Here is a 22504-nt window from a genome sequence, read left to right on the forward strand (position 1 = left end):
GTTCGTTCCTTAGCATTTGGTGAATGACTGTCTCATTGGCAATCATACCACATCTCCTATTTTTATATTTCCAACATCCTTTTTTTTTTTTTGGTTTGCTGGTTTTGACTTGGTTTGTCGTCTTTTTTTTGTGGCTGGGACTGCAAAATATAAAGTTGTGATTATGTTCACTCTGTGTTACAATACTTCGTATATTAGAGAGGTTCCTTTCAAGCTTACGACACATGCATAAAAATGTACCAATAAGGACCAAGCACAAGGTATATTAGATTGTATTTTTCTAAATATAAGTTAACAATTAAAAAAAAAACAAACATTTCTAAAAGCATGTTAGATTTGCCTGGACATTTTCATATAAATCTAATATGTTTACATTAAAGAGATGTTTCTAGAGGTACCCTTATCTTCGTTGGGACTTTATGTGATTTAATGTTAGCACTTATACCATTATTTTTGTAAGGTTTGACAATGTTAGTCTTGTTACTGTCTAGAATTGTGTCCTCTTCGTTGAAAATGCCATCGTCAGAGTCCGAGACACTCGGTTTGGGACAGTTTGAGCCGTTAATTGGAGATTTTAAGAGATTGTCTGGCTTAGTTTCTGCACCTTTATCAAGTAGAGATTTTCTTCTTTCTGGAATTTTTGGCACTGAATTTGAAAGACTTTCATGTCTTGAAAGATTGACCGGAAGACTTTGCCTCCGTTCCGTCTTCCCCCCATCGTGTATAGGGAATGTCTGTACAGTGTTTAAAGTTTCTGTGGAGCCAAAATAATCAGACGTACAACTTGAGTTCCGAGCGTGAATGATTGATGCCAAGCCAGGTTCGGAACTCTCTAGGCTCTTCTGTTTTTGTTCACGACCTGCTGACTTTCCTGTTGTTTTTTTGTTTTTCTCCATTTCCCAGTCGCTTAAAATGGATTTCAAATCCTTGCTAACACTTCTAGGAGAAGGTTCTACTTTCTCTTTCATTGTTATATCGGAAGAACTCCCGTACTGTCTTGTAATGGCGTGGAGAGGGGATGGAAAATTGTATTGAAGCTTAAAATCTGATATTACTTTCGAAATTGACTCATTACGGTCAAACTTTTTTGTTATTACTTCCTCGCATTGGAAGCTTGCTCTACGTAATTTCGGTCGAATCGAAGGGTCAACTGGAGGAGGTGCACTCGACAAACTCGCTACTTGAATACTCGCCCTTCGCCTCGAAAGAATAAGAGAAGATTGCATGCCACACGTTGCTTCAAATTTTTGGCGGAAATCTTCAATGATTTGTTCTTTTGTTCGAGTGTCTGGCTCTAGTACTTCATCACATTCTTTTAACGACATATTTAACGATTCCAGACTAGTACTATTGCTTTTACTAGTGTCGCTTTTTCCACTGCAAAATGAGCCTCCATCTTGAAAAGAATCATCGCTTGCTATGCTGAACCTAGTTTTACTGTGATTGGGTTCAAAAGTACTTTGGTATAGAAAGTCGTTCGGTAGCGTACACTCCTCTTGTATGCTAGCCAAACTGGATGAAGATAATCTTACTTGAGTAGCCGAGCGTCTCTGAAAAGTAAAAAAATATATATCGATTTTCGTCATCATAAAATTAAAGTACCTTCTACTGTCGCTGATTTCTTTACAAACGATAAATTTGCCATTTAAAGGACTCATTTCGTATTTGCACGCGACAATTTAGGTATTACATTTATCAATTTACAAGGAAAGTTCACGCCCTGTATTAAATAATTATTGCTTTATTTATTTGCTTACTGTCTGTAAGATCAAAGAAATAGTCTTACAAAAATAATAATATTTATATTACATACATTAATGATTTTATCAAATGAAAAAAGAAATTTTGTATGAATTATGACTTTTAATGCCCCGTAGCACATCGAAGTAAACGTACTGTGTCAATGTCTAAGTTAAAGACTGTTAAAAGTAAATGGGTACAGAAGATATAGAGACTCATCAATGCGATTACAAAAATTATACAAGTACGTGGAAATGAATCACTTTAATGTAAAACAGGTACTCATGACTGTTTTCAAAGAATGACTTATATGGAAAATTAACAAATATAATATGGTATATGGTATCATATTCCAATTTGCCTTCTTTAAACATGCTACTTCAAATCACGAGCACCCCCTCAAAAAAAAAAACAAAACAAAACAAAAAACCTACATTTCCCGACTATATCAAACTTTCTCTTTTGCCAAGTTGTTTCTTACCACCTATCCAGAGGTACTTTAGCTTAGACACACATTCTCGTCCACGTCGAATTTTACTGATTTCGAAATATACTAATAGAGTAGTTCCAATCCAGTAATTAAGATAAGGAGATCACAGACTATCACTTTTGCATATATGTCAAAATTTTGCACAAATTATTAAAACTTTTTAACAAAAGGAAGGTTCTATAAACCCCGGAATCCTACCCCTTGATACGCCACTGTTTTTTTTTCACACTTGTTCAACCCTCTTAGCTACGATTTGATCAGAAGACTTGTGTGTATCCCTCACGCATATACACATACCTATTTCTCCAGAAAAGCCCAAACTTCTATTACAGAGCCTTGCACTCTCAAATATCGTTTATCAAACATATCAGAACCTACGGTTGTGAGTAATTTTTTTGCCGTCATTAAAGGCACATTAGTTAATTTTGTTCGAAGTCAGATGGTGCATTGGTGTCATCGACACACTATTCGTTTTCCATTATCCCTATTAAAGGCTATCATACAGTATATTTAGGAAAAAAAGTTTTCGATCGTTAAAAAGTGTTGGTGAAGTAAACATTCATTTCTGTTAAAGGGTATTATCCATTTGTTAGTATTTTGATTTCAATTACATCCATTTAATTCACCATTTCTTTGATAATGGAATTCCAATGTGTTTGATTAATTTGTCAACAAGATTTGTTGTGATTTGAGATTTATTGTTCATTATCATAGGCGTTGTGAAATGATTATACTGAAGTTGTCTCGAGTAGATGTAAATGACCTTTCGACTATTGACTTCCAGACAGGTTTTCTTTCTTTAGATAAAGTATAGGATAAAACTATTTTGTTATTACTGGGACCAATAGAAACTACAATCTATCAACATGTACTTAAAAAATAATACGCCCATGCGTTTCCATCGAATTTTCAAGTGTTTAGAGCAACCGCATCGTTCATTAGAACTTTTCGTATATTTTGTCCCTCCAAATCCGGCCTGTTTTGAATGCAATACACTACTAAGTCAACGTTCGAAAAGCGCTTTTTGTGTGGCTTACACAATTTGTAGTTGTCATACATAACAAAATTTTAAAGCTGTTGTAGTGATATAACTACGTAAATTGGGAAGACAGTAATGAGGGTGTTACAAATAAATGATTCCCGATGAATAATTTTATTTGGAAACCATGAACAGGAAATCAGATATATAAACGTCAACGAAAAAAAAAAATTATCACTTTTATGGGATGCTTATTTATTTTTAGATTTTGGCAAGGGTGTTCATAAGTTTTAACGCCTTTGCCCCTAAGGGCTGATAATGACCCTCATGCTCGTCCGTCCATCCGTCATTTCACTGGTTTCGGGATGATAAAAATGCAACCGTTCAACTCAATTCTCTTAATTTTAAAATAAATTATTTAATCTATACATCAAATTCGTTTTGATGTGTGTGACTATTAATTACTTTTGTACTTCGGAACAATTGGATAACGAAGGATTATTCTTTTCATAGCAATTTTCATCTATCTTAAGTGATGTTTTTATTTATTTCGTTGGTCTCGCGTCTCTATTTTCTTGTTTTTTTTAAATGTACCGGAATTGTTTCAAATAATGCTCTTGATGCATGTACACCCGCCACGGACTCAAACATCTGGAAGGGGTACAGAAAAAGGGGTCTAGGCTATTTCAATATCCCCCCCCCCCAAAAAAAAAATAATAATAAAATAAAATGAAAGAAATTAACAAAACTTTCATATAAAATGGTTCCAACTCCTTGAATCCGAGCCTCGATCTGTTAATGCATGTCGGCTTGGTCATTTCTCGTTGAATTTTATTGAATGTACTTTTTTTCAATTCTCTTAACACAAGTAGCAACCAGTCAAATATTTTCTTTACTGGCCAAGTCGTAAAATTTATATTCTTTTATCATAAAAGATCAAGTGAAAGCCGCGTAAAACACGGGTTAAACTCGACTGGACATAATGGGCTTGTCAATGAAACATATAAGATAACGGCTTAAAGTGGCAGGGTTTCAAAAAATAAAATGTATAAAAGTAAAAGCTATGCTCAAACATTCAACATCAAAATGAATATAAATTCTTGCGATTTAAATTCAAATACGATTTTATCACTAAGCCACGTGTATGTAGACAAGGCATTAAATTAAAGCTCTTAGCGGTGTTAGGAGATGTAAAGATATGTATTTATTAATTCAAATTTGAAGATTTTAGTGACTTAAAACTTGTAAGGAAAGCTTAAGACGATCAAGTATCATATCCAGTAGAGTTTCTTGTATGAAAAAATATTTATCTTAAGTATTGTTCTGCTTTCATTTCTCCCCTACTTAATTGCATTTTAAGAAAAAATCTTTACTGCTACGTTAAACTGATGTAATTCGGCGTTAAATAAATGCCCCCTGAACCATATTTAAAATATTCCATTCATGTTCAAGACAATTAAAGAAAATAAAATAGATTATTCATAATATGAAAGTGGTTAAATATCTTCTTATATTTCATACACATTAGTGTTACTATTAAGTAGTGCACCTGTCTTTTGCAATGAAACGCACGAAAAATCGAGTCTGACTTACAGACGTATGTGCATCTTATGAATTTAACTAACTTACGGGCGAATGTGATTCTTAAGAATTCAACCTTGTGCTCTTATGAAGAAGTTAGTTCGGTATGTGCAAAATTTGGCCTAATAAACTAAGTCTACATGGAGAAAATTTTATGTTGTTTCTCCAGCTCTGTAATGTGTTTTATAGATGACTTGATTGGTTTATGGTAAAATTTGAACATATACGGTCGTATATGCCCTTCAAACTTGGCTGAAACTGGAAAAACATGTTAAAAAGACTGACAAACACCAAATTTTGTGCAGTTTTTCACTCTTTTAACAATGGCCACATGCGTGTTGACTCTTGTACTTCAAATATTTTGTGTATAATTGTCAGTTACAACCAGTGTAAAAATATCTTGATTTAATAGATGTGTGGCCACTTCCGTTACACACAAAAACAATCTTACAAATTTGCAGAAATGTTAAAATTTAAAGGTTTTCGTAAAAAGTTACATAAATGCTTACTGCTATTTCTGGAATAACGTCATAAATCTCGTCAAAATCATCTTACATTCAGTGTTTGCGACCATTTTACTATTCTTCTATTACCTAGAAACCAGCTTTAATCCAATTTTCAAAAATGCCCAAATTATGAGGCCAAAAGGGGTCCTTTCCTAACTTTCTCCGTTAACTTTACTCACGGGTGTATTTACTTACGTATGTGCTACTTATTTTTGATGTAGCATATGGATGGATAGATTGATTTATTTGAAATGCACCACTACAAATCAACATTTAAATTATGAATTATGAAAAAAATCAATGATGATTTTGAATGTTGGCGTCTTCGATTTTGTAACATGGTAGTCAGAAATTACTTATTAAACCACGTTCGAAAATACGTAGTCAAGATTAAGTGATGAACATTAGGTCAACAACGCCTATCTTAGCTAAATAAACATAAACAAGATATAAATTGCCGAGATCAACCAAACCCTTACCCCCCCCCCCGCCCCGGTCCCCGTCACCACAAAAATATAACTTACTTTTTGTAAGCTAAACCAATAAACAACACTCCTGCTCCGGTACTTTTATAGGACATTAGTTTCGCTCAAGATTATACTTGTATGGGACAGTAGTTTTGCTCTTAACTGTTGTATATATCAATTACACGTTTTTCATTTTCTACAAAAGAAAAGTTAGGCTTGTCATGTTTTTATCTGTTCAGACTGAAGTAATTTCGTCTTTTGCCTACCAATTTACTGCTTTAACTATCAACGTAAGTGCTTATTATACGACTTCGGATTTATGACACTGCGTGGTTTGAAAACTTCGGGGTAATTTAAGTTGTCAAACATTTGTTTTAAGAACTCGTTAATTTTACCATTATGTCAAAAGAAAATCGGTTTAACTATTTACATTTTGTCTTTTGGTATAGTTGATTAAAATATATGTAAACAATAGAGGAATTCGGACATTGCCTGTCGTGAAACGGTAGCTTGTCAAATAGAAGTTGTTCAAAGACAGTCATAGAGTAAATAAATCGAGTATATATAAATATACATTAAGTATGAAAAACCTCTAATAAATAGTATATAGTCAATTTACATCTTTGAAAATCCACTATTACATGAAATTGTCTGTATGTGAATTGTACCTCAAAGGAACTAAATCCCCAGACACCGATTTGCGTAATGTATAATGAGTTTTCTAAGAACTTAACAGAAGTAGATATTGTTATAGAGAGTGGAGAACTTATGTAAAGTATGTTTGATTTTATACTCTTACGTTTATGTTTATGTTATGTGATACCCTCCGAAAAGTTACGTGTCCGTCCGTTCTTAGGTCTGTCCACCCCTGACCCTTCCCTGATGATAATCAATCAATCAATCAAGTATATTGAGTATCACAACGTATAAAATCAAATTCGAATTTCAGTTCGATCGGATTATTAACACAAAATTACCACCCAAAATTGTTTGCAACGTGGTGGGGCTTCATTTGATGTCCCATTTGATGACTTTCTTTTGTTGTTGTTTTTTTATATGATTTTTTGTTGTTTATTCTTGCTTTGATTTATATGTTTATATTGAAAGAAAGGGTTGAGCTCATTTGACTTCGTCAAAAATATTAGGCCTCCTACACCCGCAATAGATGTCTCTTTCAAACAGGAAAGCAGATGTACCCATATATATGTGCAAAATTTTGGCAACAATGAACAAACGATAGTTGTTTTTTTATACGTTAACTTTTGTTCAAAAGTATCATGACGTATTCGGCTAAAGAGCCTGTGAAGTCGCCAAAGTCAGAGTAGCTATCAAACAGTGAGAAAAGTGGGTACTAGCTAAAATCAGACTGTCCCGTTCCTGTGATGTAACTTTTTGTGACAGTTAGAGAGAGAGTCAGACTAATTGAATAGTCAGCACGTTACAATTATTTTGTCACCCCATGGCTATCTATAAAAGTGTCGGTATATAATGATGGGGTTAAATTATTGAAAGATAATAATTTTCACATTCCGTTAATTTAATGACCATAATAATAAGTAACGAAAAGCACAAGTATTTTGTGCCGACTTTATACGTTCAATGAAATGGAATACTGCCAAAATGTTTCTTTCTGTGGCGATTTTTTAAACTTTTAGAAAGTCTTCAAAATGAAATTTATCTTTTCTATATTACATGTGTTAACAAAGAAAATTCAAGTATTTCAAGACTTATTTCGTTTGTATTCCCTTAGGGTTTCATAAACCTATTCTTGAATTATAGCGTTATAAATGCCCTATAGTTACATGTCGTGGTTCGGACGTGTTAGAAAGGCATTGCCTTTATGTAAAAACATATGATTTTTGGTCTAGACATGTGTGAAAAATGACATTGACGAGGAAACAATATTTGATCTAGTTTTAAAAAAATATCAAAACTAAGGTATAATTCAATTAAGTGTAAGTATTTGTAAGAATCAGGCAAAATGTGAAAAATCAGAAACATGCTTGTCAAAACTCCACTGATCGGACATTGTAATTTCACTCAAGGATACTTTCTGTAATTGAAAATACCATTATTTAATCTCTGTATCACTATGATTACAAAATTCTCCACAACACATTATATTCTAATATTATTATTTCTTTCATTTACTGTATTTTCTCACAATGATTTTTTTTTAATTTTCTGCTCCCCATTACTTTCAATTATGTTTTTTTATCTCAACTTAACTTATCTCAATTGTAGCTTAATAAGTTATATTCTCAGTTATTATCTAATAATATATGCATCGAAGATCTTTATTAAGACATGGGCTTCCCTGTAAAAGCCAATCTCCGGTCCCATCTACCATGCTTTTGTTCAAGTCTCCAGCAAAAAAATGAAAGTCATATATTTCTTTATCACTCTCTTTATATGCATTTCAAATGTAATATACGAGTTCAAACGAATTCATATTTTGGTTGCTTGTTACATTAGCCAAGAAAAAATAAGTTATCTACAGTTGCATTTAATGCGTTTGGTTTAATACACCTACGCCAAAAATTCCAACTGTACAAATAAAATATATGATAGGGTGCATATGGTATAAATTAAAAAAAAACGGCATAGTATTTAATTCCTTATAGTTACCGTTTCTTGTGGCGTTGGTATTGTCCTAACATCATTCATCATCTGTCCGTACTTTTGTCGCAACATTTTCAGCTCTTCCAAACCGGCCAAGTTTGCTTCATGTTTCTGTTGCAGGCGAGATTCTGGTTTTTTAATGATTGGCACACGCAATCCTCCCGGAAGATCTCCCAAAGAACGACTGCGAGGAACATACTCCGGTGGTTTCTTCGGTTGTCTTGTATATTTCACGATGCTTTCAGCATCCGTTTCAGAGTCACCAGCTATCACTTGTGTTCCCATATTGAAATCACCGGAGATATATATTAAATCCTAACAAATCCATCATACTACACCTCAATTTGATTTTAACTTTCATGAAGAGAAGAACAGTTATACAACTATTACATCAACATTGTTTTAAACTAAATTGTTCACTTTTTATCAACGGGGTCCGCTCTGACTGAATAAAGATTGTTGATCAAACATAAAAATCTATCTGTTTTCTGTGAAGTAGTAGCCTTGGAGCTATTTAAAAATATCCGTAAAACTTACAGCTCGAAATCCAAAAGAACTTTTTTTCAAGTTTCCCGTTCAGGGCACCTTTAGAATATCTAATACTGATAAGATATGCTTTAAATATCAAATTTATATACATCACCCTCAGGCCAACTATCAAATCACGTGTCTATAAAATACTATACTATCCCGTTTATAGCAAATTGAAACGAGAAGTGAAAGTGTGATGATTTAACACAGAAACTACGTGGAGAAACAAATTTTCTGCTTGGTTTGACATATTTATTTGTAATTCATATTTAAAACTGTAAAAACTTTTACACCTGCACGAATAAATTGAATCAATATTGAAATGTGGTTTACTTATTTATATTTACAGGGCTTATCTTTGAGATAGTTGGGTGTTCTTTTATAAAAATTAACTCAGAAAAAAATGGACCGTTTAAGTAGGACCAGATACCAGATACTCGTGGACTGAGAACAAGGCATTTACCATCTTTTTGGCGAAAAAAAGGGGGCTGGGATTAAATATTCCATTTTTTTACGAAAAAAATACTCAGCCATGATATGATTCAGTATTTCCTCAAACAGCTTAAAAATGTAGATTTCCAATCTGCAGACTTTTTTTCAATTAACTTCTAAATTGTTCGGCCTCAGATGTAAATGGAATATACATAGTACTTGTTTAGAAAATTTGTATATAATTTTGTCCTAAATCTCAACGGTCCAACTTTCTTGCAATTAAGTGCCCAATACAGTACACAGGCTTTAAAAATAAAACGTGCAAGTGCACATTGAATGCTTTAGTGCCGGGTAAGGCATGGTTCTCCGTAATATGGCCTTAAACGGCAACATAAATATCAATTAACAAATCGAATCTAATAAATTACTAGGAAACTATTTTACGGTGAAAGTCCAAGTTGATTATTTCTTACACGTGTAGTTAGCATTGAAAATCAGCTCAATCTCTGGTGTGAAAAATAGATCAAATATACCAGTGTATTCACAAGTTTAACACTAAAATGTCAGACGGAATTTTACAGAAATTGAAACATTTGAAGTATTTGAAATGTACATATTTCATAATAGTCATGAATTGCATCTTATTCACATTAAAAAAAATAAAAGAATGTATATTGAATTTTTACAAGTATAAATCAGTATTTTACGAAGTGAAAGTTTGACAAATGGATTGAAAGGTCACTTATATGTAGATATACTTTCACATGAAAGGATCAAAGAAAACATTAAAAGTATGATAGGATTCATGTTTACTTCGGTAGAAATTTAAAGTCAGAAATACAGATTATTCAGTTCTTTTGTGACAATATCACAGAAACTTGATAAGATTTTTTTATTGGTGATACAAAAAAAAACATAAAAGAGAATAAAAAGATATCACTATGAATGAACATAGATATCTCTACGTTAATCGCGATTCTGTGTAATGCTTGACAGAAAAAAATCTTTCAATATAGTCACATGTAAGTATGTTTATGATATCGCATTTTAACTGTTTCCTCATGGGGGCTTTTTTAAGTTATCTGAACTCTTGGGGTTTGTTTCCACTACCAAAATGCGAGACAAACCCCTTGTGTCTTGACTATACAAATTATTATCCATAGAAAAGTTGAAAAGTAAAAAAAAATCTTAATCTTATCCACACTGCCCGCTACTGTCAGCATCCCATGAACAACAAACATTTACCAGCAAATGCAAGTCAAGATTATTGCCAAGGAGCATTATCAACTTCCCTGTTTAGAAACCATTTTGAGTTAAACCAGTTATAATTTTTTTTCTTCCTTGCATAGTAACATTATCCCTACTGTGGTAACTCGCACAGTTTCAATCTAAACGCATAATGCCACCAAGATTAAACCACAAGCACTAGACAACTTTTTTAAGATCAGATATCGATTAAAAAAGTGTAGTGCCTGTGGTTCGAACTACAAGGTCATTGGTCAGCTTGGCCCTCAGATTGGTGATCAATGACCAATTTTATCACTAAGGCTAATTCTCAGGGGTCATTAGACCTACGTAACAGCTTATAGAATACTAGTAGTAAAATGACCGATTTTGAATAACCAGTTACCAAAAGTACTTCTGTCAGTCTTCTAGCAGCTTTCAAGACTGTTCATGTACCCTTACTGAACCTTATTCTATATTCTCTGATTTACAGGAATGCACTTGTTTCACAAAAACATTTTCAACATGTTACTTCAACATAACATTAAAGTCCGATATAGTTTTTCAGTATGTTTACCTCTTCAAATTACATAACTGGATTTAAAATGTAATTTTTATTCACATTCCCTTTCAAAAGAATAAACTTAATATCGTTTTCTGAAGTATTTCATTATCGCAGTAGATTATAAAGATTTAGCCTTTTATTTGATTTCTTGCGGAGAAACTTGGTTAAATGTCTTATTAAAGATTATGTTCTGGATGAATCATTACAATGAATGACAATGTACATGGTTGTCTGTTTCAAGCATGTACACTATAATATACATGTACTTGTATCACGTACAGCAGTAAATATTCTTATTGTGCGAACCAACTATGGTTCTATTTAATCTGAGCTAAGGGGACATTTTTACCAATGATAATTACGAGAGGAATGACTGACGAAATATTCCCTTCCGATCCAAAGACTCCAGAAAAGGAGAAAAGCTATCTCATAAAGACCCTATAAGTCAGAATTAAGTCACACACAGATATTATAAATACTGACCAGATATTCTGACTTCATCATTCCTATTTAGCGGTGGGTCCTGGAATGTATAGAAAAATGCTATCATTTACTCATTCACTTTTGTCGAAAGTTTGCACGAAGGGGTATGTTAGGTTTTCTGTATTCCAATTTCAGTCCTGGAAATAAACTTAGTCGAATCAGCCCATATGTCTGGATCGAAAAACTTCACGCAAATCATCCATTTTCTTTGTAATCATTGAAAGCATAATAGAAACAATACTTTTGTCATTTTGACTTGTATGTGTAGTATAACAGCCGCAACTGGTCAAGCTGAATACTATCTGAAAAGAAAAAATCATTGTAACCAGTACTTGGCAGTGGAAAACCCAGAAATAAACAAAGGGGGCCCTAACCTATTGCCCCAATTTTCCCCATAAAAAAATATAAACAATACGCATCATTTTTGTCCAAGCATTTTTCAATATTTAACTAAAAAAATATAACATTTTGAAAAACTTTCGATTTCATTAGGGAGAAGGACTGTTTGCAACGAGACTTTTGCGTCCTCCTTTTCTTAAAAAAAATATTGATGGACATACCAACAATGTGAAAATTAAGCCTTCAAAGTGATCTGTTCAAATTGGCATACTCTAAAATGTTTATATTGACACAATGCTTTGTTTGACATGAATGAAACTTGGTATGTATAGGAGTAAACGTTTCATGTGATTAATATTTTGTTTTTCAAACAATAAGAAGTGGAAGCCTAACCTTTTTTTTTAAAATATACTAGTAGTTGCTTTATGCCAGAATCTACCATAATAACCTGTGATGAAGATTCTAGAAAGTAAGCAAGTTTTGTCGAAAGCAGACAAAAGAGAAACCAAGGGAACTATGATTCTAGCGGTAATCAAAAGAACGTAATCCAGGGACAAAGACCAGACATGAAAAACAGACAAACACAACAAAGAACATAAAGTACCTAAAATACTACATTCAAAGTAACAAAAGTAAAACTAATTCAAATATGTTTATGACGATCCAAGAACATTAACTCCTGATAATTTATTTCTTTTGACAACATTAAAAACTCGGTAAACTTGTAAACAAAATTTATTTTAATTTCATTATCCAAATACACAATCTTGGTTTAGATAGAGGAAATAGATACGAACTCGATGAGATAGGAATTTTCTTAATATAACGTTGCTGTCCAAACTCGCTTTTGAGTAATTTAACGAGACTCCTAATTCATACATCATCCAAGAACAAGTGGTGGTATACAAGTTATTTTTTGTTTTTTTTTTGTTTTGCCAGAAGTATCGATGAACTAATGACCCACGACCTAATGGAGAAGGTTAATAAACTACATCAAGTTTTACCAAGACGCACTATTCGTGAAGTATCACTCTTCTGTTTCTCTAGCAACGGCAAGGGTTAATACCTGGCAAGCTATTTTCTGACTTGGTACCATCCTAAGTTGGAGTAAGAGGACTTGAGACAACGCAACAAGTAAAGTGCAGATATAGCTTATTAGTGACACTATTGAAAAGCTGTCAGATTAGTGTTCGAAATACTTTATTTCAATCTTAACAAAAGAACAATAAAGAAATCTTTTCACAGTTAAAAAATTATATAAACAATATAAAATTCAATGAGCAATAACCAAATGAACAATAAATTCACATATATACACTCAAATCCTGTCAGTCTAATTAAAATTAGCCCCTTCGATTTTCATTTGTTTCGCAGGAGGGTCCTTGCGTACATCAAAAATAAAAAAACGCAAGGTCTAATTTTATCATACTCAAATCTTGATACATGCATTTTTAATGGATGTAAAAGAAAGTTATCAGTCCAGGGCATAAATTGGTTATCAGCCTGTGGCTTTTAAATCTTAAGATTAATGTGTTTCTTGATAGGAAAATGCCCAGGCGTATTTTATTTGCATATGGATTTCTACAAGTCTCAAACACGCGTATTGTGTGAGTGTCTTTAACTCTTTAACTCTGCTAACATTACAACCATTCCCTTTTCGGCACGAGTTTAATAAGCTTTAAATCTAAGTAGAATCCGTCCACTGTCGGAATAGCCTTTCGTCAGAGCTACTATCAAACTGCGGTATGAAGTTTATTTCGATAATTTCAGAAAAGCCCTCCGATTTAGCAGGTTCTTCAAAATTTTTCTTGTACACGTTATACCCAACGTCTGGAATTCTACGAACTTTGCCCATGGTTTGGTTCTGTCTAACAAGGTTCAGATGATGAGCTATCTCTGGTGGTGTTTTCATCATGAAACATCTACACGGAACACCTTAAGTAAAGATAATCTAACAGTAAAATTGATCTAAATGCATGGTACAAGAAATCCGTTAAAATACCTGAAGTATGAGCTTTGGCGTTTCATACTGTCTTTTTAGCAACAGTCTGGCATCACAGTACTATTTTTATTAGATATTTTCTTTTGGATTTATAGGATAATTCATCAATATAATTAAAACTAGCTCTTGTAATTTGTTCACTACGTTTCCGAATGCAAAAATTATAACAGCTAGTTTAGATTAGATTGGGTAATTCGTTAGATGAGCGAAATCGTTAAAGGTACCCACGTTTAAAGTATATCCGAAATTCTAGAGTGAATAAACAAAGTAAATAAGAAAGGGTAAGGAAACAAAGACGAAAGCAAGCACACCATATACTTTGTCTAATAAGCATGCAGAAGTTAAAGAACCACGCGTTGAATTTTGATACCATGTTGTTAAGATGTATTTATTAGACCCTTTAAATAATACCTGCGATGTTCGCTTTTACTGAGAATGGTTTACATTTTGCAATATGTTAAATGATATTTTGTAGCAGTTTGGCGAAAAAAAAATTCCTACTTTAAAATTGTAAAAATTCAACTTAACTTCAATTGTAAATACATGTAACTGCTAAACCCAACTTTTACTGACACTTTTATCAAAACTCTGTGTAATGCAAGACCACTTATTTTTTCGCATTGCATACCTTTTAGATGGGGCTATACTTCAATGTAAAAGAACATCTAGATTCAACAAAAATCGTGAGACAGTTTGAACACCACTGACAAGTAATGCCGAAAAAATAACAAAAATAGTCTTGTTTCCTGCAACCAGCAAGAAGAAATAAGGTAAGTAGCTAGGGAAATTATTTTTTTTTCAAAAAAAATTTACATTGAGTTAATGGGGAAACAATCAAGACTTGCTTGATCCAAAATGGTCATAAAATGTTTAGAGTAGGAACAAAAAAATAGGGTAGGTAAGGTAGCAGGAAACAGACATATTATTTTTTTGGCCAAATTCCAAATGAATCTCACCTGCTTTTTTCGCAATATCTACAAAATCTTTCCGAGCTATTTTTGAAGGATTTGTGTTGTCGGAAACAACACTTTTCCCATTCTTTATAGCTTCTTTTGCTGCCTGAAGAAGAAAATGCAACCAGTAATAAATTAATTTGAGATAAATACTGTAATCTGATTGGTTAAAATAATTTTGTTATATCTCAATGAATAAAAAATATTGACACTCCCCTATTCAGTTAAGTTCAGAGCTACTTTTCTCATGTTTAAAGATAAAAATACGTTTTAAAATTGATTTATAAGAATTGGCTATGAAAAAAATTTTTTGTCTATTGAAAAAAAACATAAATTTTTCATGTGCGTATTGTTTATTGCGCGAAGTGCATAGAATAGACAAAAATATTTTTTCATAGCCAATTCTTAAATAAAAAATACTCCATCCGAGTAGCTTGCTTCATGGTAGAAAGAAGCCTGCAGTTAAATGTATATACAAATGTACATATTAAACAAAAAATATATCTCTTTGGTTTTAGGTCATTAGCAAATCAAACTTCTAAAAGGGAAAAATTGAAAGGAAAAAAGAAAATTATTAATTACCTATATACAAAAAAAAATGAAAAGGTCAAATATGAAACCCTGTACCTACTAAAATACCCCTGCTAGTTTAACACAAACCTTAACACATTTGTCCATAGTTCCCATGGTATCCCTGTTAACAACAACATAACCATTCTTCTCAAAGTGTTTCCTCCTGAACGTACTCTTCCCTGATGCTGGACACCCACATATCACCACTAGTTCTTGTTTCTGTTGTAAAACAATGACTTGATATTAATCATTTACAAATATAGTCCAAATCCACACCCAAATAAAATTTAAATGCTAAAATGCCATTGAATTTATTGTTGTAAACTAAACAAACATGGGAGAATACATGTGTGTGTGTGTGTGTGTGTTTGTGTGGGTGTGTCAGGACAGCTGAAAAACATGACAATAAAACTGATTAAAATAATAATAATTGCTGTATTGACTGTTATTGACTATTTTGATTTACTTGGGCTAACTTTTCGTTTATGTTTTGATGAACGATTCATGAAGCTGTACAGTAGACCCTTTGTTCAATTGAGAAAAATCGCGTCTAAGTTAAAATTGGGTTATAAGAAATAAAAACTGTTTTGGAGAGTTCATCGGTGTATGAACGAGACCAACTTACTCACAGACTAAGTAAAGACTTCATGAGAAGATTGTGAAAGAGTTGGCAAGGTAAAACAGCTATTAATTCATCTAAAACAGTTTTCGTTTCTGTAATATATTTTACTTCTTGAATATTAAATATATTTCTTTTTAAATACCAGAAACTGTATTTGTATAGAATTGTAATCTTTCTTAAATGTGCGAACATCTAAAATTACGAAGTTCACTTTAATCTCAAATTCAGATAACTTACATTTGAATGGTGCTGTTCCTTTTTAGGCTTTGCAGCTTTAGCTAACACAGCGTTGGGATCAATTGAACGCCATTGAAATGGAGCTGGTTTCTCCTTGAAGAAATATTCTTCGGGTGTGTAGAAATCTGAAATATATGAACATGCAATAGAAAACTGAAAATATGGGACATCTTAAAACGCAAAGACCAAAGAGACCTGTATTATGCAATATACCGTAGAAAATTCCTGCCCACGGAATTCTGTTTAAAAATTAAGCTGTACATAAAAACCACCAGTCTTATGTGACAAAAACTTGCACTCTCTTGGTCCTGTAATTCAGGTGTGACTATACTCAATACCGAATTGTCCTGATTTCCTTTGACTATGGAACTCTCCTCTTTTTAATTTGGTGTTGATATGTCAGAATATATTGGACTATTTTGGTCAAGGGTAGGCTGATCAAAAGTCCTCAAATTACTTTTTGCAGGATCTTTGTTCCTTTCTGATTAATATTCGACCGGCTTGCACTTGTGCAATATTTTCGAAATATAAGATATTTGGTACGCAACTTGGGGTGCGATTTCATGTCTGTCGCATTTCTACTTCCTGTTTATCGAATGTGTATTTTTCAACTCGGCCATTTCTGTGTTTGACCCATTTTCTTGTCATAAGAGTGTTGTTAAACATCCTATTTATCATAATTTTATATTTAATATTGATTTTTCATAGTATTTTAACCGCAAACATAGAAAATAAAGATTTAAAATATCAATACCTATTTCGAGGTTTGCAGCGAACATTCTATCACTACATGAAAAATCTTTTGGTTTTCCTGGAGACCATTCCTTCGCTCTCCCAGCAGCATCACCGACATACAGACACTCTGACATATTCAACTAAAAGAGGAAATATAGAATAAGATAGCGACCTTGACATCATCTGAATCCACGATATCAGAGGATCATCCATGTATACAGAGCCGTTTATGTGGAACATTGGAAACTTTAAAATATGTTTACGATTTTCTGATTAACCATACTTTTTGATTCAAAACAAAGCCTAGGCCTGACGTTATTCGCGATATTTGTACGCTAAAGCGTATTTTAATCGCCAGGGTTTAATACCAGTAACATAATCTGTAAGGAAACAAGAGGCTCCCAGGAGCCTGAATCGCACACCAGGTTAATTTTTTGTCTTTCAAGGGCAATAACTCTATATTAGGAGAATGTCCAACAATTTTGACTCGCAGAAACTTTGGTAGGAATTATCATAAGAATTATTTAATCTTTCTATCTATTATGGTTTTCAAGATATTGGCTGAAAACAGCTGAAACATCATTTTTCGCATTTCAAGGGCAATAACTCTAACAAGAAGTCGTTCGACAACTTTGATGCAATGCAGACTTTGGTATACCTTATTATAAGGATCATTTTAGCATTTCTAAGTTTCTATCTATCTATCTATCTATCTATCTATCTATCTATCTATCACAGTTTTCAAGATATTGTCTGAAAACGGTAAAAGAATGTCATTTTTTACGTTTTAAGGGCGATAACGCTAACACGGAGTCGTCCGACAACTTTGATCCCTTGCAGACTTTTGTAAGCCATACAATAAGGATCATTTCGGCAATTGGAAAGATTTGGCTAAAACTAAGAGTTTTTGGAGATGTATGAGGAAAACTTCTGACAGACCCCTTTGTTCTCTTTTTTAGTAACGATGGCCATGTTTTTCGACGGATAAAACAAATCCCCTGATCAGTTCTTTGTAGGATACCCTAAGAAACAGTCAAACTAAAATTGGCTCGAATTGGTCAAGTAATGTCAGAGGAGAAGAGTTTGGAAAAATTATTAACGACGACGGACGTCAAGTGATGGCAATTGCTCACTTCGTTTTCAAACGTCGTTTTCAGCTAGCGGGACTCCGAAAAAGTGACGATGCTTTAATCTTATACAACTGAAAAGGATAAATTCATTATTTTGTTAAAATTGAGAAAAATAATATTCTGAAAAATCATGGAATTAAACCTGTAAAAATCTAGGCTTTCTCGTATTTCGGACCAAAATTTAAAGTGCGACAATCCTGAAAACCTCAGAAAAATAGCTCATATTTCAAAAACTATATCTTGAGGGTAATTTTCCTGAACAATTATAAATTTTAGCAAATAACCATTATTTAGTCTTAAAATTACCGCCCTTTCTCTACTTTTGCTTCTACAATCAGTTTGTCGTGTTCAGTTTTCATAGGAACACATTTCCTCTTCCCATATGAGAAGAATTATTTTCCGTGACATCACAATAACATTATAGAGAATATTACCAAAATCACAATCAAAACCGCCTTGTTTGATTAGGCAATGGTATGTTTTACAATCATTTGGTATTTACTTGAAAACAGAAGTTTAGTATGAACAGTAAAAAAAATGTTACCTGCTACAAACCGAAAAAGTTGAATTCAAAAAGTTATAACCGTTAAGCGTGTCGCTTAAACATAAAATTTTTGCCTAATATTTTGTTATTTTGTGAAAAGTCCTTATATGCCAAAATAAATACAGAAGATAGTGGTTCCTTTGCACTGAAATGGCGATTATTGGGCATGATTCGGGCCCCATACGCTGATAATCCAATGGAGTACGAACAGCGTCCAGCGTCGCCAAATATAATAATGAAAATAATGTACAATATGTATGTGACAACAATACTTGTAATAATTCAGATGCTTCATGTTGAAAAAGAAGATCAGAGGTTTTGTGTTCGAATAATGTGGGTGTCAATTTATACGACCAGCGTGTCTTTTTTTCAGTAATGTAAGAAAACTTACTTTTACTCCTTTGTTACAGTGCTCAACAAAGTGTTCCCACATCATTGTACTCGGCTTCCTAAAATGATTTGTTCCAGTGCAAGCAAAAACCTGAAATGTAGAAAACAGTAATATGAAAAGGATAATAAACATTTGAATCCGAATAAGGTTTTGAGCAATACATAAAATACACTAAACAAAATTTACTATTACCAATGACACCCAAAAATATAGAACTTAAAGGCTTCAGAATAGGACCTCTATTTCAAGTGTATCCTTGTCTGTAATATAAGACCGTCATTTCGGGTCGTTTTATATATATTAGGAAAAAATGCACACATAATGCCCAAGCTTCGAAATAGCGTCTGACGTTCGAAATTCACTCAAGACGCTGCAGCCAGAATCTTTCTAAGTCGGGAAAAGTGATTATTATATAGATAGCAGTGTTTTATCGAATGTTCCCAGTGAAATAAATTTCGATAATTCACACTGTGAAATAAATTCGGTAATTTCACTCTTGGACTTTCTCCCGCCAAAACGTAACAACTTTGAAATCAATCCACTGTTCACAAAATTTTTAATTTAAGCTGAAAATAACAATAACGAATAATCGAAGAAATCTGTATAATAAATATGATAATCCATCGGTTATCGTGAATAACATGCGAAGAACACAGTAAGATTTAACTCGTGCGCGGAACAAGTTCCGCATACTCGTTAAATCCATGCGTTCTTCGGCACTCATGATCATATTTTGGTTATTCACTCCTTCCGATTGATTATCCTATTAATATTTTTACGAGACGTTACCCGATTGTCATATATACGACGTTTTATATGAAAAGTGTCCGAGAATTTTGAAAGGCCTGTCTGCAGAGGTTAGTAAGAGACGGAACGAACGTCTGCTGCTGCGTGGAGCTTGATAAATTCTTAAATATATATAACAACGCGTTATCTTATGGTAAAAGATTACTCCTACAATGTAAGGTTGGTTTCCCGTCTTCCTTTAATTTAAATTAGGATGGCACCGAGTAAGGAAATAACTCTAGCACTAGAATAGCTATGTGACTCTATTTAAGTGTATAATGAATACCCAGTAATTAGTTTTACGAATTCAATGTATACATACATAAACTGGCACTCCAATCTCCTTAATTATTGCTTCTGTTTTCTTCATGAAGTCCTCAGGTTTTACTTTAAGCTTTTCAATACCAGCCTGATTTGTGAAGAAAACGACTCTGTAACCATTGTGATCAAGTTCCTGTAGCTTACTTGGGACACAGTCGTCCCAAAACTCCCAATCAGAAGCACCTAAATATATAAGGGGGAAAGCGGTACAATGTAATACGCATGACAGCATCACCAGAAACCCATGGTTGATTACAGTGCATTGCCTTCCTACATCACAAGAGGAGTATTTTGTAAAATGCATGAAATATGACCACCGTTGGAGGATACAACATAAACAAAATCAGGCTTTGCGTCTAAAATTCGGTAAACTGTAGGGTAATAGCACGGTTTCGAGGCCGAATTCAGAATGTTCCGACTTAACTAGCAAACAAATGTAGATTCTCCTTAACAGGGTTTGTAAGTCTCCTTATAGTTCCATTTTCCTTTCAGGAATTCCAATGTAGAACGTATACTCCAGCAATGTCTGGCAAGCTATTTTCTGACTTAGTGCCATCCTAAACGCTAGCATCTGACACGTTGAAAGCCACCGCAAATGTGAATTAGCTTAACATGTGTTTTAAAACAGTTTAAGTCTTTTATTTACATAAAAGAAGTTTAACCTACCGGAAATCGAGCGATAATAAAGTGTTAAATACCTAGAAAACATTTGTAATGAAGACAGTTGTCAAAATGACCAGCAATTTTGAATTAGGTCACTAATTTTACGGAATACAATATATTTTTGACAAAACGAACTTAAAGTTGGTAAAGGCAATTCGTTGGTTAATTTGATATGTTCGTATCGCAAATTTTAAAATTCGTAATTTTATCAACCGTAATTACGCACTCAAAAGCTAAAAACCAAATATGCAAGTTCACTTTAACTGCATTTACAAAGGATTTCCAGGATTGCTGGATTTTCTCATCAGGTAGGCTATTTATTTTTCTTCAGTTTAGTCACCTTCTACCGTATTATGATAAAGAAACAGTATAAAACGTTTTAAATGGTAAATAGTTTACTTTAATTCTGCCGATTTCCAAGAACGGCGGAACGAGCGTTATGCAATATGGCGCTCGGAAGTAAGAGGTTGGGGTATGGAGGAACGGAATTCCAACCTCTTACATTGTAGGAGTATAGTACGTACTGAAATCCGAGAACCGATCTGCATCCTATTGCTTACTTCCGGGATCTCAAAACGCTGCATTACAATGCAAAATCTTCTATTTTTGCTTTTCTTAATATTTTTGTTATGTAATACTGGATATTTACAATTTTTTGGTCGATATTTTTACACAAAAAGATGTTTTGTTTTTAAAACTGAACTCAACGATCTGCAAATAGCCAATCTCCATGCATTTGAATGGTAGACTCGGACATAATGTCGTGACACAACGGAGTCAGGTGGTTTAAATTATTTCTCCACTCGAGATGGTCAAATCTTAATTTTACAATAGGGAGTGGAGAAATTATTTAAATCAAGGATAGACTGAATTGTAAAATGGCGAGAAAACTCCCGAAGAAGGTTTTAAGGTCACGCGCATTTTCAGTCACCTAAAAAGTAAACAATAGATTTTACCTGTTGCAAATCTTCTACCACTTGCAGTTTTGATGACTGTAAAATCGATATCAAAACCAGCAACTTTGTCTCTTCCAGGCAAAGAATCCGATGTCAGTTTCAATAGAGGACACATCCCTTTTATAACATCTCCAAACTGGTGCCATTTAAGATCTCCCTCGAGGTCTGTTTCTCCTTTAGCCCTTTTAGCTTTGATTTCTGAATCAGCAGCTGCTTTCCGCTTAGGTCTACTCATGATGTTAATCAGGAAGGAAATTAATTTGTGTGCGAGATTTTCACCTGAGCTAAGTTAAATACCAGGTAAAGAATCTATCTATATCCCTTACAATATCACATTGACATGTATAAACATAATCCTGTGTATATAATCATGTTGGGAGAATTCTACTTTTTTAAAGATATCTATGACCTAAACTAGTTGAAAACATTTAATTTTCAGCTTGTATGTCAGGACAAAGGTTAAGAATGTTTCTTTTCATGCTTAGCTCTTGAAAACAATTGATAACAAATTCTATAATAAGCGGAAAGCTTTAAAATCGTTTCAAATACAATGTAAGTTCTCCTTACTTGCATTCAATATAATAACAAACTCCTAATATTGGTTATATATTTTAATTTCGGCTGTGGTCTGC

General features: G+C 33.3%; 2 protein-coding genes across 2 annotated transcripts; both read right to left on the reverse strand.

Annotated features, from left to right (window-relative positions):
• Positions 1 to 256: 256 nt before the first annotated feature.
• LOC148628738 (uncharacterized) lies at positions 257 to 9935 on the reverse strand. Its single transcript, XM_088593513.1, has 2 exons — positions 8392 to 9935; positions 257 to 1550 (listed from the first exon to the last, which is right to left on the reverse strand). Exons 1-2 carry the CDS (start codon positions 8668 to 8670, stop codon positions 375 to 377), a joined length of 1455 nt encoding a protein of 484 aa, XP_088449639.1. The 5' UTR covers positions 8671 to 9935; the 3' UTR covers positions 257 to 374.
• A 3207-nt stretch (positions 9936 to 13142) lies between these two features.
• On the reverse strand, positions 13143 to 22166 carry LOC148628739 (bifunctional polynucleotide phosphatase/kinase-like). Its single transcript, XM_088593551.1, has 8 exons — positions 21873 to 22166; positions 20255 to 20436; positions 19147 to 19236; positions 17101 to 17221; positions 16347 to 16471; positions 15575 to 15706; positions 14918 to 15020; positions 13143 to 13894 (listed from the first exon to the last, which is right to left on the reverse strand). Exons 1-8 carry the CDS (start codon positions 22105 to 22107, stop codon positions 13644 to 13646), a joined length of 1239 nt encoding a protein of 412 aa, XP_088449677.1. The 5' UTR covers positions 22108 to 22166; the 3' UTR covers positions 13143 to 13643.
• Between the last annotated feature and the right edge of the window lie 338 nt (positions 22167 to 22504).

Source organism: Perna viridis, chromosome 1 (assembly GCF_037379345.1).
Source record: "Perna viridis isolate PV_CMFRI_1.1 ecotype Kerala chromosome 1, ASM3737934v1, whole genome shotgun sequence".
In the NCBI taxonomy this organism is placed as follows: Eukaryota; Metazoa; Mollusca; class Bivalvia; order Mytilida; family Mytilidae; genus Perna; species Perna viridis.